At 40.0% G+C, this 18,852-nt stretch overlaps 1 protein-coding gene across 1 annotated transcript; it reads right to left on the reverse strand.

The window, feature by feature from the left end:
- Positions 1 to 1,076: 1,076 nt before the first annotated feature.
- On the reverse strand, positions 1,077 to 17,186 carry TC2N (tandem C2 domains, nuclear). Its single transcript, XM_010190114.1, has 11 exons — positions 17,120 to 17,186; positions 16,234 to 16,455; positions 13,031 to 13,195; positions 10,044 to 10,135; positions 9,345 to 9,420; positions 8,261 to 8,361; positions 7,261 to 7,377; positions 6,637 to 6,828; positions 4,146 to 4,260; positions 3,472 to 3,671; positions 1,077 to 1,229 (listed from the first exon to the last, which is right to left on the reverse strand). Exons 1-11 carry the CDS (start codon positions 17,184 to 17,186, stop codon positions 1,119 to 1,121), a joined length of 1,458 nt encoding a protein of 485 aa, XP_010188416.1. The 3' UTR covers positions 1,077 to 1,118.
- Between the last annotated feature and the right edge of the window lie 1,666 nt (positions 17,187 to 18,852).

Raw genomic sequence — 18,852 nt, forward strand, 5'->3', positions numbered from 1 at the left:
CATTTTCCTGCCTTAAAAATCACTATGAATAAACCTCTGAAAATATGGGGCCTAATAGGAAAAAATAATCTTAGGATTTGGTAGGAAAAATATAATTTGCAACAAAAGTATGGTAATTTTTTCTTGCTGGAGATAAGTGACAAAAATATACTCCCACATATAATTTTTCAGGTTCCTAGACATGTAACAAATACTTCTGCAGTAGTAGCCCATCTTTTAAACAAAGTCTGAGTCCCTTACTGTGCTGCATTTTAATTAATATCAAAACCCACTTACGTCAGTATTTGCTTATGTCTTCATACGTGTTAGTCTGGCTTTTAGCAATGTAAGCAAATGCTAGAACACTGATAAGATAGGAAGTTATTTACATCTAAGAATTCTCTATAAGAAAGTAATTTATCTAAAAATACTGGCCCTGATCCTAAGCAGGGCCATTGCCTCTTTGTATTATCCCATTGATTCCAACCAGATTCCAAACAGCAACTCTGGAGGGCCCCACTTGCAAAGATCAGAGTGAAAGAAACTCTTATCTTTCAACCTCTCTGTTTAGAGAGAAGGATGGGGAAAACCCAAGCTAAAGGCATGTCAGGGTTAGAAAAGCCTTTGGGTGCTGCATTACTGCATAGTTCCCTTTATTCCTCCTCCTCCAACTACAGCTTTCCCACTTGCTGTCAACGCGGTGCAGCCCCAGAGGCTCAGAGGTCCCCAAGATCACACCACTGACCAGATGGATTCCCATGGACTCTGGAGTCTGCCAAAGCCCAGGCTGCAGACAAGGATGACCTCAGTGACTCATCATGAAGGTGCTGATTCGAGCTGCTTCTCTCCAAGATGGGATTTCTGTGCTCTTATGGAGCCTGAAAGGGGCAAAATTATTTTTTTCAAGGTGGATTTTTTTTTAATAAAATGAGAACTTTGTCCAGTTCCTAAGTTTTCCTCTTAATAATATTTAGCCAGTATTTCTCTTTGTGAAACTGAATTTTCCCAGTTACCATGGAGATGTGATGCAGTGGAGATCTTCTGAAGAACTTGCGTAGACAATATTTTTATTTACACTAGTTTTAACAGCATAGGAATATCTTTGTAGAAAATTCAGTCCTGAGTTTCATCGCCAGTCTTCAAGAGGGACCAATGCTGTACCATTTAACAACAACTTTTTCAGGGTTGGCAATAGTATCTTTCCACTGCTCTACTGCTTCACTATTACTGCTATCAGAACTTATCCAGATCTGCAATAAGAAAGAAAAATAACATTGAGTTTACCTGATGCAACACAGAGGCCCAACCTTTATTAGTTCCAAATAAAGACCATAGGACTGTAGAATGAGATACAACATGTAGACTGAAACCAAAGCATAACAGCAACAAATACAGTTCTGTTGAGACGAACGTATTTTGGCTTTCAGCTGAGAACACGGGGAGTCCGAGTTTAAATTTATCCGCTAAATAAAGAGTTGAGAGAACTCACTACATGCTAATGTTTCCCTACTTAATGAGATGTTTTAAGTCAAACATTCCTTGCTCCACTCAAATGCACGTGCTGGGGTCAAGGGCTCACCAGGGCCAGCAATGGCTCTGTGTATTCAAACTCCAGCTGGCTCCGAGCCACCTGGCACCCCGAGCCAGCTGTCCAGCATTTTCGTGACAACTTAAAATTGCACACTCGGACAGACAGGGCCAAACCTGCATTCCGCAGAGGTTACTAATGTGCCCATACCACACATAGTCACGTAGTAGGAGTTCTTTTCTTCTCAGTATTCAATTAACGGATAGTGGCCATCAAACAAGGAAATGAAGTACAAGTAGGAAGTTTTCCTCCTGAACATTATCACCAGTCTCCATTGCCAAAAGAATTCTGCTTATGCAACCAGGTACCATTATTTACGGAACTCCATTTCCTCAAGTCTTCCAAGAATGAGTCCTTTTAAGACTTCTCAGAAACCTTCACCTTGAAGTACATTTAGCCTACTCTGCTGAGGCACGAGTCCTCAAGAAGTGAGGATAACATCTTCCAGAATACCACAGACAGCTGATGTTTCATCCACAGAGATTCAGTGTACATCTTGCTCATGATTAAAGACATGCCTGTAAAAGCAGCCTAATCTAAGTATTGTCTGCTTAGAACAGCATCCAATTAAACATCATTCTCTGAAGAACAAAGTTAATAGATCCAGCTATATTCCTCTTTTTCCAGCTTCCCAGCCAATTGCTCAAAGTACATTTTTCCCCCAGGCCATATTTTATGTGGCAATGTCTGCCTGCATGAGCTGAAACAACCTTTTCCAAATACCCTCTGAGGAGCAGAGGTAGCTCATTCCCTCCCCTTAAAAATAAAATCCATGACTAAATGAAACTTGTCAGATTGAAATAACTTCATATATTGTTAAGTTACTGCAAAATCATACCCAGTTAGTTTTGCCCCAAGGTATCACAACTAAACAGAGCATTTTTTTTTCCTTTTCGTATTCCAAATCCAATTCCACAAACAGGAATCACAGCAAGATGGAATACAGGTGACATGAGGCTCCATGAATTGGAGGAAGGTCACGTAACTCTTGCTGGTACATAATTTCTATAGCACATCAGCATCTTCTGTAACTGCACATCTTCAGCAAGCACAAGAAACATCACCAGAATAGGACAGTACCATTTCCTGTACCTAATGATAACGCAGTCCTTCATGTGACAAGGGGCACTGCAGTTGGGGGTCTCAAAATCAATTCCACATTATTGCATATATTAAAATTCTGCTACTAACTCTAGTGGGGTCAGGGAAAGCACTGAACATTAAGAAGAGCTGTGGTCACTATACCATGAAGAAAAGGAGAGAAAGAAGGGACAGGCTGATGGTAAATTACAACAGTCAGAGGAAGAGGACCGAGACAATAAAAAGAGACCAGACTACCAAGTTTTATGATGGTTAAATAAATATGATCACACAAATGCTTTCAAAGAGACACTACAGAAGATCTGGCTGTAAAAAAAATAAAAAAAATTAAAAAGAGAAAAAAAGAGCACTCCACTAAAAAATAATTTTGTATTTGTTCACCTATGTTATCTCATGATCATACATATTTTGACTATTGTGATTTCAGCATTGCTTTACACAGGCAGTCTGATGTTGTAGATAGCGCTCACATAGGAATTATCGACATGTTTGTTTTCTTCAGGAAGCCTAGAGGCAAGGAGGAGATTGTACATCTGTCTGTAGGAAGGAATCTTTCACATACTCATACAAAAATTACTTGTGGACTTTTTTTCAAAAGCAAAATCAAATGTCAACTCCCATTCTGATGTTAGTGCACGCTTAAGAACCCAGTACTATTTTTTCTTGGGTTACATCCAGAAGAATATTAGAATTTATTATTTTGCTACATGCCACCTTATTTAAAGTATTTTAAAACTCATACCAAGAAACCTGTGGAACCGGATCTTAAGTAAAGGATTTCAAGCCAGTTAGCAGAAACCAACCTGTCCTAGGAAGTGTTTTCTTCTCACTGAGCTTCTGCTGTACAGTTTGATGAGAAAGCTAATTCCTTGTTCGGCTTGGCTAACTGGAAAAATCATCATTTCTCCCCATTTCACTTGGCCATTAGTGGACTTGAGAAGACGAGTCTTCTTCTTATAGATCAGCCCTTCTGTACTGAACATTCCAACTTTCACAAAGAAATCTGGCACAACAGGGAGGAAAAAAAGGCACAGCACAGAAAGGGTTACTCACAAACACACCCAATAAGGAACTGACAAGATCCACATGTATGGTTTAAATTGCAACAAATTCCCAAAAGTCTGGCCAAAAGAACTGTACAATAGCTTTCCTGACTCGTCACACATAGTATGTTCAATAATATTGAATTGATTAACACAGTATCCAAACAGCAAGTGCAGGCTAATGCTCTTGTATGTCAGGATTAATATTGGGATAAAAAAATCTTCCAAAATACATAAACATGTAGCTTCAAACCAAACAAAAAGTAATCAAGTAAGACATCTGTGGAAACAAGCCTTGGCAATGGAAATCTACTGCACAATATGTTAGTCTGAGGTTTGTAAGGAATGCTATGAATTGCCAGCCCATTTGAGCAGCAATTTACCTGTTACAAATGCTTTTAGACAGGAGGCATGAGACAGCTGATGTAACTTACTTGAAGACAGCAGTGTAGATGAAACTGGAAGGTTTTGAGCTTCAAGAATCTGTAACTGAATCCTCCTGTTTATTGCTTGAAAACAAGTTCCTATTTGAAGTTCTGCCCGGCACACCTACGAGCAGAAGAATGTTGCCATAACATCTGGATTAAGTTGCTTATGAACTCAGGAAACACAGGAATTCTGTCATATGTTGGGCTCCCACATTTTATCTGGGATTTCCTGGACAGAAATACAAGCATGTGTTGTATACACAACCTGCAGATGTACAGTAAGTGCATCTTGCACTTGTTAGAGCTGCAGTCCATGTGCTCCACCGACGGACTGCTTATGTGCAGCACACATGGCCCTTGTGGGCTGCAGCCAGTGACACTGGACAAATAAACGAGTCCTCAGTTTTCACCTGCAAAGTATCCCTCAATGGTAAGAGCAGACACATACAGGGACTGAACAAGCAGCTGTGGCTCTACTAAACCTGGGTGCAAAAGTGAGAGACCAGGTATGCTCCACTAACACAAAAACCTTTGGAGTTCTCCTCCCACACTTCTGAATTTTGCAGTATGGAGACATAAACAATGCTTTTCATAGATACAAGTCCCCACCACTTAATGTCATGAATGTTTAGGATGACTGCATGCTGTGGAGTTTCCTGTGTTGTGGAAGTACTTGTGTTGCAGTACATTCCTACACACACACACTCCCCGCTCTGAATGTTCTGAGATCTTCAGTCTGATTTTTTTTCTTTTAGAATTTTTGCTAGTGGCAAAGTTGAGTTGACAAATCCTCATTCCTCTCCTGTCAGACATACTCTGAACACTGTAAGAACAGCAGGAGAAGGCCAGCAGAGTCACAGTCCTGGTTGCCTTCAATCACAGAATCATAGAATCGTTGGAAAAGACCTCTAAGATCATCAGGTCCAACTGTCAACCCAGCACCACCATGCCCACTAAACCAAGTGCCACATCTACATGATTTTTTGAACACCTCCAAGGATAGTGACTCAATCACTGCCCTGGGCAGCCTGTTCCAGTGCCTCCTAACCCTTCCAGTGAAGAAATTTTTCCTGATATCCAATCTAACCCTTCCCTGGTGCAACCTGAGGCCTTTTCCCCTTGTCCTATCACTTGTTACTTGGGAGAAGAGACCGACCCCTACCTTTCTACACCCTCCTTTCTGGTAGGTGTAGAGAGTGATAAGGTCTCCCCTCAGCCTCTTCTTCTCCAGGCTAAACACCTCCAGCTCTCTCAGACACTACTTATAATTCTTGTGCTCCAGACCCCTCCACAACTTTGCTGCTCTTCTCTGGACACGCTCCAGTGCCTCAATATCCTTCTTCTAGTGAGGGACCCAAGACTGAACACAGTATTTGAGGTGCAGCCTCACCAGTGATGAGTGCAGGGGCACAATCACTTCCCTACTCCTGGTGGTCACACTGTTTCTGATGCAGGTGAGGATGCTGTTGACACCTGGGCACACCGCTGGCTCATATTGAGTCACTGTTGACCAACACCCCCAGGTCCTTTCCTTCCTGGCTGCTCTCCAGCCACTCATCCCCAAGTCTGTAGTGCTGCATGGGGTTGTTGTGACCCAAGTGCAGGACCCGGCACTTACAGGGATGAATTAAATTAGAGTCTGGAGGGCTCCTCAATATAATGGTGAGGAAAGCCAACACAGAGAGGGAAACTAAGAGAATTTACACTGGGATGAAGCAGTTTCTAAAACAGTTTCCTCTTTCACTTAATTTTGTTGCTTTAGAAGCAATATGGTTATTCTTGTTAAAACTAAAAAATGTCAAGTGTAACTTGTTAGAAATCATTCATATTACTCAGACACACTTAGATAAAATTTGCTTTTGAATTGCTAATTCAAGTTTAATTTGTCAGAAATACAAACGTCTAGACACAATCTGTAAAAGAAACAAACAAAGTGAGGGTAGGGGAAAAGGAGATCCCACTGTGAAAACCACCTGCTTCTTATTATGCAAATGGCAATGAACTGCCTGAATTATTACTCACAGCATGCAATCTGAACGTTATATATGTAACTGCCTCTGCAGTTTCAAGCCACTGACGATCTTAGCACTTTTCTTCCATAACAAAAGCAGATTCCATTTGCTCTGAGCTCTTGCTGTGAGTCCTAAGGATCTTCCAGTGCTTTTTTGATCAGAAAAGGACACCCAGTGTCCTCTGCTGAACGTTTCCCCAGAATGACCCTCCCTCAAGCTGTGGGCCATGGTGTGGAAGAGCTTGCTCGAGCTCTTTTCCCAGAAACAGCTTCAGGTTATGACCAGAACAGCTATGTGCAGAGTTCAAAAGTCTGCATTCTTTCCCTGACAAAATGCCTCTCCGCAAGAAAGTGGGAAAAACACTAAAAAAAGAAAAAAAATCTGTTTGTCATTAACATTGAATTAGTACTGAATTATTTTACTTGCATTTCCAGCAACTCTTTCTAGGTGATACAACAACATACTTTCGCAGTATTGGAACTTACAGGTGCTTTGGAAGGAGGAGATATATCCAGCCAGTGACTTGACTCCTCTGTGCTGAGCTCCCGCAGTGCCAAGAAGCACTCTCCAATTGTTTTTTTCCTGGGAGTCTGTGTCTGGATTTTAAATACCAATCTGACAGCCTGCAGGCTTTGCAGTTTAATAGCAAATACAAAAGTCTCCATAAATTCAATGTCCTAGATAGAAAAACAGAGGTATAATATCACCATTATCAGAGTCACACCAAGCCCAAAACCTAGAAACCAAGGCTTCTTGGTCTATAGCCATTGCTCCTGGACACCACTTTAGGTTGCCATGGGAAAGTGTGTTTTTACAGTGGTACTCAGATTCACCACCTCATTGTCACACCCTGGCAGGGACAAAGCTGCGTATCTGTCCTGCAGACTTGGGAGAAGAGGAAGACAACAGCACAATGCAAGAGAGGATACAGGAGGAGGAAATGGAACAAAGCTTTTAATAGGATTTTGAGAAGTTGGAAAAAAATTAAAATATCCAGTAACCCAATGGCATAGGAGTGGATGTTTGGTCCATTTTAAAAATCCATTTACATTTCACTTTTATTCTTTCGGGGAAAAAGATTTCTTGGTGTTTTTCCTGCCTCTACTTACATTGCACCCTTCCTTGGCAGAAGATTTGAACTGCACTGGTTTGGGCAGGGTAAGAATTCCCTTGACATAGATACAAGGATTTTCCCCACAGCTAGCAGGCCAGCTCAGGTCTTTGCACTGCAACATTGAAAATACAGTCAGTTCACACAAGGTAAGACTCTGCCCTTCAGACAGCTCAGAAACAGAATCTTCTACACCGTTCTAGAATTACACATAATTCCTGTAACACTGAACATAAATCAGAGCCAGTGTAATGATTGTGTCACTTCATGTCATTTAATAATTAATTTTCACAACCAGAGGGTAAATGTTTTTCTGTGGATTTTAATGATTGCACTATGTGGCAATCTGACAACAGATAAATCATGAAATCCCTTATGTAGTACTTATCATCTGACGTAGTTATGAGGTTTCTGACTACTCAGAGTTCCATTGCCTAAAAATTATTCACAGTTCCTGGAAGTTATAAAACAGTCAGCATCACAGTATCACATTGGCTAATAAAAATGCCACAAGAAGCTATAGGTCCTCAAAGTGCTGTTATGGTTCTGCCCTGAAGGAGCTGTTAGATTTAAAAAGTCAGTTAATGCTGCCTCCAAAGTTGCTCCAATCTGCTGCCTCCAGATTTCCACAGGAAATTTTCCACAGCAGGACCAGCCTGTGACCTGCTCAGCTTTCTCATCTATGCTGAACAGTTCCTCACTCCATGATCAGAACGTATGTATAGTAACATAAAGAGTTATGTACTACTGCAGCAGAACAGAGATGGTAACAGAAAAAAAACAAAACAAGCAAACAAAAAGGAGACGAAGACACTTTGAATGGAGCCCAGTATTACATTTGACTGAACTTTGTTTACGCTAATACTCAGAAGTAATTTTCTTTTTCTCCTAAACGTATTCCTTAAGTAACAGAGCGCCAAATTTAATGAGAGTTAACACTAAGTTTACTAAAATAGTTATTTGAGTAAATAATTATAAAGTTATTTATATTTGCTTACATGTAAAACTGTGATCCAAATCTGTTCTACGGAAGAAACATAACACAACTTCACATTCAGTCTTCCAAAGTCTCGTTCATCACCTGATAATGTAACAGTATCTATGGAAGAAAGCCAATCAGTGGTTTTAGAAGTAATGCAGTATCTTAAAAGTTTATTCCAAGAATAAGGGAACCCATTAGTAAGTGGACTATCTTTGAGAACTTCTCTCAAAATAAGGTTGAAATATCTTAACACCTACATTTTAAGCACAAAACATCCATGAAGTCCTGTAGCCTGATCTTCTGCATAGCTAGAAGCCTTCACATTTACCTCAGTTATCGCTTTTGAACTTAGTAACTTGTGTTGTACTCAAAACAACTTTTAGAAAGAAAAAAAAAGTGTGCCTGAGACACCCAGAACACATTTATAATCCATCACATCCCTTAATCACTTTCACTGTTACGTTTATAAATTGGCCTGCATTTTATATTTCTCAGCTTTCAATTCCAGCCTAGTAAACATTTTACTATTATGCTTTTCTCCAAGCCAGAAGAGCAATGACTGAAGCTAGGACGTTGCTCTCCAGTCGGAGGAGACTGGGTGAAATTCTGACTTTCAGCAGGGCGACATTTGTGGGGACTTGGTTAATTTCTGAGGTTTTATTTTGCAGTATCTCCACTTATGCAGCATTCTTTCACAAAGAAGGATACTAGGCTTGCACGCCATATTCTTGCCTAATTCTCAGTGTAATGTGGGTACTGGATTCTAGTACAGAATAAATACTGATACACATGAGAAAGGACTAAAGCTGTGACCAAGGTATTAGGCATTGTATCTTAACAGAAGATCTGTAATTTCTTACTTTATCTGGGAATTAATTTTTCAAAAGCATGAGAACTCCTCAAAGGCTCATTTGCTCACTCTCCTGACAACCGGAAGGTGCAAGTCCAAAACTCCTAACTTCAAATTGCAAAGTAATCTCCAAACTGACTTGCTAATCAGATTTATCTCAAAAAACGACTAAATCAACTCATCAACAGTAGAGACAGCTGAATGTTTCAAGGGAAATTTTTCATTACAAGGTAAACAAACAAAGCATTACCCAGACTCCTGTTGCTGCCTTGCGAATCCTTCCTGGAAGATGTGCTGCTAGGTACACTAGAGACTGAATCATATCTCTGGGGGAAAAAAAAAAAAATCAGTTCATTCAGAGCAACAGATGCAAAAAGCCAGAGAGATTCTACCATCAGACAACAGATGATGAAAACAAAACAACATGCAATTTCAAATGATTGTTTCTTTCCCTCCTAATCTCTTGATCCAGCAGCATGGAATTACTGCTTTGACGCAAAGAGCTAATACAGGACACACATGTTCAGCACAGATTATTTTGCTCACTGATATGTATGCAACTTCATCTCCATGTAAGATGATTATTTGAAGAAAGAGGAAAAAAAAAGCAAAGCAGGTTGTTTTTTGCATCAATGGAAACGTCTCGCGTTCCACTTTTCAACTGATGGGAGAAATCACAAGATGATGAATCACAACCTCTTGTCTGTCTTCTCGTGCCTAACAGCCCACTCGGGTTTCTCAAGAGCCCTGCTGGGGCAGAACAGCGGGAGTTGGAAGAGACAGCAGGAAACAGCCTCTTGAAGTTGGTCAGGACGTTGAACCTTTCCCTTTAGTCTTTCCAGTGCACAGTACAATGTGCTTCAGTGTTTACTTTGGAAACACAATGCAAGAGGAACGGATAAACCAAGGAAGCAGAGTTTTCAGTATAACCTAAGCTACAAGAACTCACCTTCATGAATCGATGAGGCGGGCTTCTGAGATCAAACATTGAACGACTCACATCAAATGACCCAGGCAAAGCACTAGATCTTAAATCACTAACTAAAACGACAAAAAGAACAATACAAATCATGTAAGATTTGCTAAAAAAAAAAAAAAAAAAATCAAGAAGCTCTTTTTAAATTTAAGCAGACCTATTGAAACCTACCTTAATAATATCTAAGCAAGGATGTCAGCACCTTTCCCCACCTTCCTTTCCTGAAACACACTCTTGAAATGACAAGATGGAGAGAACAAGCCATTAAAATATCTTAGTTCCATCTCTGAAATAGTTGAAACTTACTTGGTCACTGGTTGAATGAGGAGCCTGCCTCAAAGTCATTTCCTCAAGAGAAATGCCTTTTTTTTAGTAGATGTTTTAGCAAAACACAAAAGCCTTGTCTTTAAATCTGGTCAGCCAGAACTGGGGCTTAGATTGGTCTCCTTTTTAAAATTTTTCCACAGTAAAGATCCCAGTGGCAAAAACCTGCTGCCTGCTAAACTTGGCCTCATCTCCGACTTTACTGATCACAGCATCAAAGCACCATACTCTGCACCCTTACTACATCTCAAAGTCAGTCTTAAATCTAAAGTGACACATACTTGTTACAGCACAAACCAGGATCTTTATTTTACGGAAGGGCAGTTTCCTCAGCAGTTGGAAGTGGTTAAGTAGATCCTATCAGTTTTCTTTTGACCTCAAAGCAATACAGAGCTTAAGCTCAGTGTCCATCCACATTATGCAGCAACAGTAGAAAATGAGAGCTGAACTAAGGCCACTGCTTCAGGAATCCTTGCTGACTCCAGTGATGTTCAAGAGGTTTTAAAAGCCTCCCAACTTCAAAACTGACCCATAACCAATTATTAAGGTTGGAAGACACTTCCGAGATCATCAAGTCCAACCATCAACCTAACACCACCATGGCCACTAAACCATGTTCTCAAGTGCCATATCCACACACTTCTTGAACAGAAGATGAAGAAAGTTTTGACAAGCCATAGGAGGGAAAGGAAGTAGGAGCATAATTTAGATAAAAAGTAGTGAAGGTCTATACGCCTGGCATGAATTCCAAATTTTCTCTTGTGCATGACACAAATGGGCCGAGTTGTTCACCAAGTCTGGTGTAGAAATAGCATTAAAAATTGTATGAGGCCTAGAAACCTTGATATAATGGGAGTAAGTAAGAGAGATCAACCTGTCACTTGATCTGAAATTGATCATGGTTATGGAAATTAGTTTCATATTCAGCACTCATGACTTACACAAACTAAAAGCCTACAGGTTACAAACCACCAAAACACTTTAAAGACAGTATGATCTGCTGTTTCTAGTAAAAATGGTTGAAGTTTTCAAAGAACATGGGGGTTGTGGGGAGAAGAGTACATTTTTCAAAAACTTAAATTTTTAACAGAAAAAAATGTCAATTTTTACACTGAGAAGGCTGTCTCTAAAATATAAAAAGCAGAAAATTTTTAACCATAAACATATGCTGTTTACTAGAAAAAACTAGAATTTTTGAAAAAGTATTAATAAATTTATTTTTCAGCTTGTTACTTTTTTTTTTTAAGACAAAGAGGAGGGACTTCGCATGAAAATTCAAGAATTTCACTTCACACCTTCCAAATAAACAAGTTCTGTAGTTCTAAGCCTGCACACATGAAAAGTGTCATAGCACTTGTTGCAACAGAAGAGAGGGAATTTTGCTTAAAGAGTCTACAGCGGCACATAAAGAGAATCATCTACCTTCTTGGAACAGCTGTCAGAAAACTCCGGAGGAAGAAGGCATTTTAGAGCTGTACTCTAAACACATTTACGTGACCTTTCTTGTGTTCAAGCTTACTAAGACAAAACTAGTGAAGTGTTTACTTAGCTTCAAGAAAAATGGAAAAAGAGATTATGACCTGAAGGGAAGATGTTCAAGACAGTTTTATTAAACCCATTTGGCTCCCACCACGGGTGCTTATAAAGCCTAGCAAAACCATATGCGTTAAAGGCTGCTCAAATTCTACGTGTGTCTTGCTCTGTTAAAAAACCTATATATATATGGAGTAGTCTTTTCATGGTCTCTATGGTGATTCAGAATTATTTTTAAAACAGGACATAGACCGAGATCTTTCCCCCAGCTGTACAATAAGCATGCTATACCCTTCTAAATAAAACATACTTAAAAATGCAGGCTGTTGTCAGCTTCAGATTCGACAGGGAGGCACAAACATTTCTTCAAGTATATGAGTTTTCTGAATTTGTTTGCCTTCGCAATCGCTTACAGCAAGATCTGACTTACAACAGTCATCTAAACAGCACTCTTTATAGGATATGTACATCAATAAAAAACACTCATGAAAATTTGTGCCTAGGTAGCCAAACATTATCTAAACTTCTGCTATCTCACAGCCCTCCCTAATTCTTAAACACATGCAATGAGAAGTGGGGACATTTCTGCACCTTCAAAAGCGAACTAGAAAAAAGCTGGCACACAGTATCACTTCCCATTTTGTACCTGTTCTTATCATCTGCTCCTGAGTGGTTTTTGGTACTTGCTCCTCTCTCTGTATCTATACTCCTCAGGCATTCCTCCACTCCACATACTGCCCGACTTCCTTTTTCCATCTCCCTCAAACGCTCCCATTACCAGTAGCTGGAATCTCCAGTACTGGATCCTGTTTTGAGTGGGAGGCAGCTAGGCTAGCTTGCTTTGCCAAATTTTCTACCTTTGTGGGATGCATGCAAGCCTTGTGAAGCTCCCAAAAGATGGAAAGTAACAGGACAGCTAGAAATCAAGCAGAGCTGGTTCTACACATTGATTCACCAATCAAGAAGTGCCTGTAGCACACAGACCAGTTTGAGTGCTATAATCAAACACATCTTCCATAGACTTTTCTTGGCTTTTTTTCCTCTTACCTATAAACCTTGTGAAAGCGAGGAAGACACAAAAGTAAGGGTGTAGTCCTTCTCACCTGATCCATATAATTTCCTATTATCTGATTTTGCTTGGAAGCGCCTAATCAGATCTGGCGAGACCCGATGCTCCAAATAGAAGGGGTTGTAGACATCGTAGCGGGGCCATTGGGACATGCCGTGCAGTTCTGCTTTCCGGTCACCAAATGATGCTCTGGCAGATTCTGTGGAGCACAAGTAAACATCAAATGCAAGAGTCCCAGACATAACACATGCTGCCTGGCTTCATAAGGCAGGCACAGTGCCTTCAGGGCAAAGGACAAAGTATTTCAATATTATCTGCTGCAGGAAAAGGGAAAAAAAAAAAGAAGAAAAAGTAAAGAAAACACACATACACATTATGTCAGATTTCCACAGTGTGCTAGCAAACATTGGAATTAAATTGGCCATAAAAAGCTATGCATACCCTATCTTGGAGTTCCACAATGAATGCCTAACTAGTTAAAATACAGAAGGCTCCAAAGACAGACAAGAAGACAGAAATTAACAGGAAAAAATAGGTCCATGTGTACAGAAAGCCTCTGACATATTTGGCTGCCTAGCCCCTGGACATTCCCACTCAGCTGATGGGCCTCCAGACCTTCAAGAGGGTCTCATATGGAAAGATAATACAACTTGTGACTGCAGTCTCCTTGTCATCCAATTCCATAGGAAGTCTGTCAGCGCTAAAATCACTGGTCCAAAATTACTTGAATTGTTGGCCGAAGCACAAGTAGACAGATCTGAGAATGCTTGAATCCCAGCCCTTTACTCAGCCCACACAGCTGCCCTATTTTTCTTTCCTTTATTTATAATCATTTTAGAAAAAACACACACATCTTGGCCAGCAGAACAGTAAAGAACACCACTGTAGTGCTTCATTTTGTCTGTCTGGAGTGAAAATAAGCCATAAATAACTGTACAGTAGAGAATAGGGATGGGGTGACCTCAACTCTGCCAAGCTCTGACATTTGCTTCCTTCATTTCACTTACCTGGACTTTAGCCTATCTGTTAAAAAGTTCTTTATTCCATTATAAGTGCCTTCAATTCTGCAAGTGTGTTGCACCATAAGAGGCAAACTGTTATTTTGTGGTAAAATCCTTTCCTTCAGGTGGAGCATGAGAGATGATAAAGCAAAAATTTAAGTATAATGGGCTTGAGCATGACGTAAATTAGGACGAACGCTAGAAGCAGAGGATGGAAAAGCCAGTGATCCAGACCAGGAGCACACTCCTCCCTGAGAGCTCACTTCTGTGAGAGCATGAGAAACGCTGCTGCAGCGAGCACTGAAGAGAAAGGCTGCCAGAACTTAACTGCTTTCAGAAGGGATGCCAAGGGCTAACACTGAGCATGTCCTGTTTCACCAAGGAAAATGGTCAGACACACACAGAAAACGGAGTGGAACTGAGAGCAGAGCTTGGGACTTCTGCAGATATTTAACAATGGTCTAAGAAGCAAATACTCTAAATTCATTTTTTGAATATGCTGGTGCTTTGGCTAATGTGAAAAAGGAATGACAGCACACTTCACTGTATTTAGTAAATCACCCTAAAAAGTAAACTTCGTATTTTTAAACACAAACTTTAATGAGGCTTAAAAAGCTGTACTTAGAAAAAATAAGTATTTATATTTGGAAAGAGAAATGGAAGTCATCTACTTGACATAAGAGCCACTTCTCAAATATTTGTTCAAGAATTTAAAATATTTGCTCAAGAGAGACAATTACGAAGAGTCAGGTCATCCTGCCAGAAGGATTTATAGCCTAAGGGCCCTTCTGTTCACCAGGTCCTTCAGAAATGATGATGAGGCAGAATTCCCAATGAAGCCAAGTCACTGGTTCATAACTCACTGACTGATAAAATCGTGTAGAACAGCATGAGCAAATAAAACATTTATCTAAAGGTTGCTAGACACACCTTCCTTCTCCCTGCAGAACATTTCGTGTCTCAGAGTCCTTGATGGACTCCTCTGTGCAGTATCTTGAGGATGAGGTAGGACAAAGCAAGGCAGAGCCTGAACCCAACCCAGTGAGAGAAGGTATTACCAGGAGGTGCCAGGAGAGCCTCACATGTTCTGCCTCCAACTACTAGGTTGCCTGTCCATGTGTGGTGAGGCAGACATCATAAATAAATAAAAACTAATTAAAAAAAGATTGGGCACAGAATGACCAATCTATACCGAAAAGCTCTGCTAGGCTGATGAGCTTGGCTCTGGTGCCAGTGTTACCAGAAGGGGTGGGCAAGGAGAAAGTTTGGTATTAGACATGCAGGAGGAGAAAATAAGCAACAGCAAGGACCCGGGGAAAAAAGAGAAGGGTGGGAACAATACCACAGAAACACAACAAGGTTAGGCAGTACTGCATTAGTTATTATGCAACATGTGGTTGACTTTTTTCCGTTATTAAAGTTTCCACTTTCAGAAAAGAAATGCTGTCACATGGGACTAAAAGAGTTTTATCAGCTTATCAAGGTGAAGCATCTCTAGAGAAAACAACCATTCAGGTATGTCCCTATGCCAAAATCCTCCCTTATCTAATTCTAGGCATCTCCTGGCAGCAGCAAGAGCCTAGTGATAGCATATGCGTAACTCATGTTACTGGGCCAGGCTCCTATTTAAAATGCCACCGTGCCTAAATTGCACGTACATCATTTAGGCGGCCTGAGCATGGGACTGAATGACAGAGGTTGAAGTACAAGACTGTCAAGAAGCAAAGAATCATAGTATCATGTGCAACCTTATACCACTCAGCTCTGTGAGTCCTGGACTCCCAAAAGGCAGTAAAAAGAGCAGGAAATAGGGAAAAAAAATTTCCACCATTCTATCTACTGGTGAAATTTGAAAAAGAAGATGTGTTCGTATGTTAAAACACATCAGCCAGACTATCCTCCTTTTTTACTTGAGTGATCTGGATGCTGGAGATGTGTTACATCTTTCCTTGCCTCCAATAAATTCTTCACTAAAGCTGCTGTTTCCTTTGTCTTCCATTACTTTAAGTATGAGCACTGCTGTGCAATCTTCCCTTTCCATTTTATTCATGCAACATCACAGAGATTCATAGTGGGTGACATCCTTCCCAAAACCTCTCTGGATGTCCAGAGAGAAAAGAAACAAGATCAGGCTTCAACAAAAGTTCTGCAATCGTATGTTTTCAGTAGGAATACCTGACAACTTTCAAGGAGTAGTAGAAGCTAAACTATTTTAGCAATGCAGTTTATATTTTACCTTGAATCACTCCAGCATGTGAGATACTAGGAAGGTTCTTCGGCTGTACATAGGCCAGTTTGAACGGAGGGACCACAAATGGTACCTCTTGACCGTCCAGGGGCAGTTTAGAAAGCAGATAATCCTCTGAACAGCCAACTTGACGCTTCACTGACACAGAGGACAATGGAGGCTTCTCCACAATAGTTGGCTTGCTCGCAGCTACTGCTTCGATGGAAACTGCTAAAAATAAAGATCAAGAAAAACAGACAGTCCACATGTGCATTACGTTCTGAACAATACGATGAACAGATCTCTTTTATTTAACAGGATCTGTGCTTGACACATTACTTAATGGCTGCTAATATTGAGTTTTACCAGCATTCAGGACTAGCACCTGGAAAAGAGATTCATCCTCATGACACCTATACTGATCCAAACTTAGTTGTCCAAGCTTCTATATTTATATAGAATGCACTCTTAAGTGCATTTTTATGGGAGGTGCACTTGTATCACAGAACAGTTCTTCAAACAAGTAAGACAACAAAGAAAATCTTAACTGCAAATCCATAGGGAGTTTAAAAAAAAAATAATGTGTTCACTTAAGAGTTTGAAAGATACAAGACCTTTACACAACCTTGGGTGAAAAAGTTGGCTTTTTTGGATAGCATTCCAGGCTGCAAGGAGCAGACTTCAGACAAGTGTTATTTTTAAGTTCCAATTCCAACTCGTAACATTACCAAGCCTGTGTTCAGTCTCCAAGTGGAGGTATGGGAAGAATTTTGGCTGTTGTAAAAGGACTCAAGTTTATCAGGGGTGACACAGACATTTTATTAATGGGAAATCTCATCATTAATAAAGCCGGAACAGCAAAACCCTTAGTTGACGTAGTTATGTCAGTACTCACATTCATTTTTTGCTTTTTCCATGCAGAAACACCATTTACAGCAGTTTTTTATACATTCTGTTGCCATTGTTGTCAGAGTTGTAATTTAGAGGAGATCACAATCAAAGATCCAGGGTAGCTCTCAAGCCTGAAAAACATAATAAAACCAACTGTATTAGATGGGGAATAACTGAAATAAAAATGCAGTATTATTAGTTATTTAATACATGGTTGCTTATTGGACACAGTCCCAGAGTCAATGAGAAAGTTACATCAGTCATAAAAGGATCAGAGCCATCAGATTTCTCTCACTGAGACAAATTATGTTTTATATAAAAGCACAGGAAAAATAATTTTATCGTATGGCATCCAAGTACTTTTGGTGTCCCACTCAGACAGGTCCCTGCCTTTCAGGAACACTAAAATTCTCCTCATACCTGTGTGTGCCACTGGGCTTTGGAGTTTACTCAGCTTTACAGCTGTTTTGATGTGGTCTTGTCAAGCCATCTGCAAGATGTAATTTTATTCCGTTTCCCTTGTTCATGTTTCTCCTATGCTCTTTCACTCTTGTATTGTTTTCACATACATCCGTACGCGTTTACATTTTTCACTCAATGTAGTCCATACTTTACTTTTGAAAAACTTTATGATGCCAAAATTGCCTTCTTAGAGGAACTACTGGTCTCTCATAATTGTACACACATGAAACTGAAGACCTGTTTTATTATATAATTGTCTGCTACGCACACAGAAACAGAGCGCGCTGACTTCCAGCAAAACAAAGAGCCATGTAATCTACTAAAGAATGAGAACAAGTCTGTAACAGCTGGTTAACATTAAAAGAACTTTATGACAATACTAACTGGCCTTACTTAAATGTCTTTATTCATATCCTTATGTTCTCTTTTCAGAGGGACCCAGACAGCTGTGTTGCCTCCTGTCCAAAACTTGAGCTGTCTCAGTCTGGTCCTTTCACATGCACCTAAAGAACACAAGGTTCTTTGTAGAACATACCCAAGACATGACTCCAACTCCACCGAGCTTAGAAGAAGACACCAAACAGAACAGGAACATAATCTGAAAGGATGGGAAAGACAACAAGAGGGAAACCATAAAGATGATGATTACACAAAAATTGACACATTTGCTCTGTTATCTCAATTGCACGAAACTGCTGAAAGCTTCTGTGCTCCAGACCAGAAGCCGTTCCCACCTGCAGCTGGAACAGTCCCGTCATTTTCTTTGTATGTGTATTCAAACACAGCTAGGGAACCACACAAATACTGTTAACGTAAATAACATGAATATCCAAGAAACCTTTTTCTTTAAAAGCCCTCTAAAACTCTGATGGATGCCAAGTGGAAATATTAGGCTACAGACACTTAATCTAACTTAGAAAACATGTGCTTTCTTCTCCTAACTTTTGTTATCTCCATGGATTGGGTGCAACTGAAAGCTATCAACAGATGTATCAATTTGCAAATACTGACCAAACATGGGCTATTCTTGCTGACCTGCTCTTCTGTGTTCTCTAGTTCCTCAGCACTGCTACCTTTGTTTTAACTTATGGGTTTTGCAAAGTCACTGAAAGCACTTGGTTTCATGAGGAAGCCTTGAATCTATCTTTAAAATACAAGTATGAAATATAATGAAGGTGTATTATTACAACTATGTAATTATTCTTAATCATGAGCTATCACACAGTACTGATTAGAAGGAAATCCTTAAAATATATTCCCATTAGACCTAAACCT

Source organism: Mesitornis unicolor, unplaced genomic scaffold (genome assembly GCF_000695765.1).
Source record: "Mesitornis unicolor isolate BGI_N332 unplaced genomic scaffold, ASM69576v1 scaffold22128, whole genome shotgun sequence".
NCBI lineage: Eukaryota > Metazoa > Chordata > Aves > Mesitornithiformes > Mesitornithidae > Mesitornis > Mesitornis unicolor.

Bases quoted from the DNA above. Each gene is read 5' to 3' on its own strand.
- TC2N (XM_010190114.1), bottom strand. From the start codon at position 17,186: ATGGCAACAGAATGTATAAAAAACTGCTGTAAATGGTGTTTCTGCATG. The intron at 7,378-8,260 runs GTAAGCAAATAT...TCAATGTTGCAG, and splicing joins TTTGGATCACAGTTTTACAT to TGCAAAGACCTGAGCTGGCC. The intron at 3,672-4,145 runs GTAAGTTACATC...CTGTTGTGCCAG, and splicing joins ATCTACACTGCTGTCTTCAA to ATTTCTTTGTGAAAGTTGGA.